The sequence below is a fragment of the Cervus canadensis genome, chromosome 4, assembly GCF_019320065.1.
Source record: "Cervus canadensis isolate Bull #8, Minnesota chromosome 4, ASM1932006v1, whole genome shotgun sequence".
NCBI lineage: Eukaryota > Metazoa > Chordata > Mammalia > Artiodactyla > Cervidae > Cervus > Cervus canadensis.
Window position 1 is genome coordinate 40,417,553 of NC_057389.1, and position 5,734 is coordinate 40,423,286.

The 5,734-nt window shown below is 46.0% G+C and overlaps 1 protein-coding gene across 1 annotated transcript; it reads left to right on the forward strand.

The window, feature by feature from the left end:
* Positions 1–616: 616 nt before the first annotated feature.
* On the forward strand, positions 617–3,333 carry FAM71B (family with sequence similarity 71 member B). The gene is made up of 2 exons (XM_043464276.1): positions 617–1,320; positions 2,103–3,333. Exons 1-2 carry the CDS (start codon positions 712–714, stop codon positions 3,255–3,257), a joined length of 1,764 nt encoding a protein of 587 aa, XP_043320211.1. The 5' UTR covers positions 617–711; the 3' UTR covers positions 3,258–3,333.
* The last annotated feature ends 2,401 nt before the right edge of the window (positions 3,334–5,734 follow it).

The following is a 5,734-nucleotide window of genomic DNA, read 5'->3' on the forward strand; positions in this document are numbered from 1 at the left end:
ATTTATGCTTTGTGCACTTTTATGAGTGTGTTATATTTCACAATGAAAACTGTTTCTAAAACTATAAAGTAAATAAATAAAAATAAAAACCAGCCTCCTTGAAATGACTACATGGGTGAGAAAATTCTCCATACCCTGGAAAGCACTGTATAAGTGGGACTCTGGTTCTGACAGATAGCACTCTTTGTTAACTTCCTGTCAAAGAATAACCATCCCCACAGGATGCCTGCCCTTAACAAGCACACTGCCCACTTCCAGGATTCTATCCCCAGCACATTATTCAGCAGAAGCAGGAAAATGATCATTGCAGGGAGATTTGTAACAACAACAAAACTGGAAGTCACCCAAATGTTTATAGAAGCTGAATGGTTTTTATTAATTATGCATCTTAACATTTTGATCAGGAAGAATATCCAGCCTACCCATGCTTATATCCTATCAAGGTCAGCCTATTCCTATTGGAGAAGATGGTTTGTTGTTGGTGATGGTGTTGGGGAGGGCTAGTGAGCCTGCCCTGAGGGGATGGCTGCTTGGAGGTTGAATAAAGGGGTGTGTGATGGTGACAGGTCACAAAGGACTGGGCAGGATAAATGCGGTGATGCCAAGAGACTTAGGCAGAGCCCTGCAGGGAGATGGGCAGTTGCCTTCACTCCCTCTCTCTCTCAGCGACTCAATTTGTGGCTGGTGGCGCTGTCTTGAAAGAAGAGAACCATGAGCAGTGAGTGTTTGTTACCTTATTACACGGCCAACAGCTACCGTTCAATGGGCGTGTTCAATACCTCCATGGGGGACCTGCAACGACAACTGTACAAGGGAGGAGAGTATGACATTTTCAAGTACGCACCCATGTTTGAAAGCGACTTTATCCAGATCAGCAAGAAAGGAGAGGTGATTGACGTCCACAACCGCGTCCGAATGGTGACTGTGGGCATCGCATCCACCAGCCCCATCCTCCCACTACCTGATGTCATGCTCCTGGCCCGACCAACTAAGGTCTGTGAAGAGCATGTCAGACATGCCCGGACAACCAAGGGGAGAGGTCGCAAGCCCACGAAGACCCTAGAGCTCACCAGGTTGCTTCCCTTGAAGTTTGTCAAGATCTCCATCCACGACCGTGAGAAACAACAGTTGCGCCTGAAGCTTGCCACTGGCCGTACTTTTTATTTGCAGCTGTGCCCCTCTTCTGATGCACGAGAAGACCTCTTTTGCTATTGGGAAAAGCTTGTCTATCTCCTGAGACCACCGGTGGAGAGTAGCTGCAGTACCCCGACGCTCCAAGCTGGAGACGCAACAATTCCGGAGGGTGACAGAAGCCTATTGGTAAGTACCTACAGAGACTCGAGAACATGGGGCAGAGTGTTTTGGGAGAGCAGTGCAAAGCTGGTCCTTCAAAGGGGTTTGATGCTCTCTGAGACTCACCTGGGAAATGCCTTCCCGTGTCAAAAAGTCTCGGAACCAAATGAGCCATCACTATGGGACTCACACACTGGAGAGGTTCCAAGCACTTCTCTACATTGTCCCACCAGGCCAAGTTTCAGAGAGCCCTTAGGTATTGTATCAGCAGCACTGGTCTCATTCCAGGGTTGTAATCCCTTCTACAGCAATCCTGATTGTCTAATCTTTTCTTGAACACTTACCCTAGGCCAGGTAATCTCATCAGTGGTGGAATATTATTCATAATGAGGAAGTTCCTCATATGCTGATTAAAATCAGTCCAACTCAATTGTACATCTACTCATGCACAATTCATTCTAATAGTCTCCAAAACATAGAATGTATGCATCCCTTGACCAAACAACCCCACTTCTAGGAATCTGTCCTGCAGAGGTAGAAGCACAAGGGTATAAAATTAAACCATGGAGAACTGTATTAATATCAACGCTTTCCCTGGCCCTGGGATTGTTCAAGCAACGGAGTGGCTATTTGACAGAGATGCTGTAGACAGAATCTTCCATCCAGTGAGAGCTTAGACTCGATGATTTCAAAGGTTATTCTAAAGATAAACCCTTGAACTGCTCAGCTTTAGGATGGGAGAGGAGTGGACAGCTCTGATCTCACTTTCTGTGATCTCTATCTTATCTGTTTCTCCTCCCTTGGCACAGACCACAGAGCTCCATAGAGAAAGGGATCATGACGCTGTGGGTCTTCACAAGCTTGGTGATGTGTCGGGAGCCTCGTCTTGTGCTTATGTTGGTGGAGAGGGAGTCTATCATGTCCCCCATGGCTCAACTACATCCTTGAAAAGTACTGAAGGAGGAGCGGCAGGGACAACCTCGGGCCTGGCCATAGCAGGGACAACAACAAGCCCTGGAGGAGGCGTGGCAGTTGCAGGGGTGGGAGCGGGCTCTGTAGGAGGTGCTGTGAGCTTGGCCGCAACTAGGAGCACCAGCAGCAGCCAGATGAGCGCCACCTTGGCAGGAGCTGCCGCCAAGAGTCCAGGAGAAAGTGGATCCGGCAAGGCCATTGTAGGTGCTTCCAGCATATCCTCAGAGGGCACAAACCTGGTCTTGGCAGGTGCTGCCAGCACATCCTCGACAGGGGTGGACAGTGCAGACAGCAGCATGAGCGTGGTGTTTGCAGGTGCAGCGACAACTGGCAAGGCTGCTGCTGCAAGTGCTAAAGGCCAGGTCGTAGCCCCCCTGGTCTCTACCTTGCAGAGTGAAGGCTACATGTCTGAAAGAGATGGAAGCCAGAAGGTCACCCACCCCAGGGATGAAACTCGGAAGGAAAAAAAGGAAAGAAGGGAAAAGAAGGACAAGTCTTCATCTAGGAAAAGTTCCCGTCACCGCAGAACAGGGGAAGGTCATCACAGGACAGGAGGGGACAAGACCCGGAAGTCATCCTCCCACCGGTCCATATCAGGCCATGGAAACAAGAGAGATGACAAAAAAGAAAAAGGGCAGAGCAGCACCAGGGGCAAAGGACACAGCCCTCACAAGAGTGGCAGCCATAGCTCATCTGCCAAGGAGGGGAGGACAGCTCGCAAGCCGGGGAAGAGCAGGTCCAGCACCAGTTCAGGGACTTTAAATAAGAGATCCAGTAAGATCAGCACTTTCTTCAGAAGCTTCAGAGTCATTCCTGGTTCAAAACCAACGGTTGGACATGACAGAGAGGTAGACTTTGTGGCTAAGACGGTAGAGAAACGCAATATAGAGGCCAAGGTGGAGAAAGCCCCGGTTGGTGAGGACATGGAGATCCATGGAAGTGTGACATCAGAGACGATGGAGACCATCATCATTGAAAGAAAATCTGTTTAAATAGGAGCCAGGACAGGAAGCTTCCATGGAGACCCAACTTCAGGAAAGAATCCCTAGAGAGTCAATTCCAGCTTTCTTTAATAAAGGAAACCATACAACTCCAAAAGAAATGCTCTGTTCTGTTTGAATTTCTGTGTCCCCTTGCCTGGTAGTGACTTCACAGTGGTTTCTGTGATGTGAACTTTGCTGAGACCCGTCTCCAGTCAAGCAGAACCCCACCTCCCACCCATGTCCAGCAGAGCCAGCATTAGTGCCCTGCCTTGCCTCAACCCCTTTCTGCCTTTGGTTTCCCCAAGACTATGGCTGTAAGTCACAGACTATGGGTTGGGAAGCACCACCACCACCACCACGTCCCCATGCCCTTCATCTTCTCCCTGAAGATTCCTGAATAAGGTCATTCAGTCCAGTCCATAGAATAAGACAGGACGCATGTCTCCTCTGGGGGTAATCAGGTGAGAAAAGAAAGGGTGCTTCAGCACTTGTGGGCAATCAGAATAGTGAAGTTTGTCATCTTGATCAGGGACTGGCAGCCTGAGGGTCAAATCTTGCCAACTACCTGGTTTTATAAGTACAGTTTTATTGGAATGTAGTTACATCCATTCACTTATATATTGTCTAAGGCTGCTTCCCCTGGAGGAGGAAATGGCAACCCACTCCAGTATTCTTGCCTGGAGAATTCCATGGACAGAGGAACCTGCTGGGCTGTACAGTCTATGGGGTTGCAAAGAGTCAGACACAACTGAGCGACTAACGCAGCACAAGGCTGCTTCCATATTAAAAAGACAGGTATGAGTAGCTGTGTCAGAAACCATGTGACCTGCAAAGTCTAAAATGTTTATTCTCTGGAGTTTGGCAGGAAAGTTTGCTCACCTGGATGTAATCTTAAAATTCTTCTTCCTCCTGGGTATATACTCTGGAGAAACTCTCACAAACGCTTTCCAGGAGACAACTAGGAAAATGTTTACAGTAAAACAATCTGTAATAGCAAAACCCTGGAAATGGTCTACATATCATCAAACAGGAGAACTGATCAAATGCCTACAGTACACATTATACAGCAGTGAAGATGAAAAGCAGTTGGAGAGGTTAGCATGGGTGAGTCTCCTGTAATGTTGATTAGCAAAGCGTCATAAAAAATACATGCAATATAGCTCCATTTGTAGAAAAGAGCAAATAATAAGTGTGGGAACACATGTTCAATAAATGTGTAAAGGAAAAACAAGGACATGATAAATAACAAATTCACAACAGTGGATTTCTATAAGGTGAAAAGAATGGAGGGATGGGCTGGGAGGTACATATAAAGCTTCAACAGAGTGGGGATTGTTCTATTATGCAAAGAAGGGGTGTCCATGGAGATGTATTATTGTGTATATTTTATTTTAAAAATAATTCCATTCATTATTTCTGGCTGTGCTGGGTCTTTGTTGTTGCACAGGCTTTTCTCTAGTTGCTGTGGGCAGGGGTTACTCTCTAGCTGCAGTGTGCGGGCTTCTCATTGCAGTGGCTTCTTTAGTTGAGGAGCATGGGCCCTCGGGTGCCGACTTCAGCAGGCTTCAGCAGTTGCAGTATGAGGGCTCAGTATTTGTGGCTCCAAGGTCCTAGAGCACAGGCTCAGTAATTGTGGTACACAGACTTAGCTACTCCTTGGCATGTGGGATCTTCCCAGATCAGGGATCAAACCCATGTCTCCTGCATTGGCAGGTGAATTCTTCACCACTGAGACACCAGGGAACCCCTGTGTATATTCTATTTTAGTGTCTCTGATATGAGGATGGTTTTTATATTGCTGTCAGCCAGGTGGCAGTCACTACCTTAAAAATATCTTAACCAATGTATTTCACGTATGTTTCCTTTTTAATATATGTGCAAGAGACAACAAAATATCTAAGTCTGGAAAATATCTTTCCATAAGTATAAAATATAAAAAATCTAAGCGACATACTCACTATCCAGGAACACAGGAAAAGTTTGATATTTTGGTAAGAAATAATAGAACAATTCAAAATTCTCTATACTAATGAACTATGTAAGTGATGTATGCATGTGGAACATGATTCTAAAAATAAAAAATCATATATGAGAAGTGAGATTATGCAATTTTCAAATGTCCATTATAAAAACGAATCGTTTTAATTTTAAGAAGTTGTAAGTAAATTTCATGTGTCTATGAAAAGCATTAAATTGTTAACAACAGATGATAAAGTGGCATTTGAGAAAAATGATTCTGAGAACCATGTGTGTTTATATGAACCTGGGAGTCATCTGCTAGCCTTGCAGTTCTCTGTTCATTCTCCTGTGCGACAACAGTCCACTAGGACGGAAGCTGGGTTTCCAGTAAAACTTAGGGACTTTCTCTGCAAAGCACATGTATGTGATAGAGGTGGAGGAGGTGAGAAATAAGATAGGGAGGAGTGGTGCCTTGAGAGGATGAGGGGAAGCCCTTCTCAGTTGCTCTGGTGGGCGGCTGGAAAATC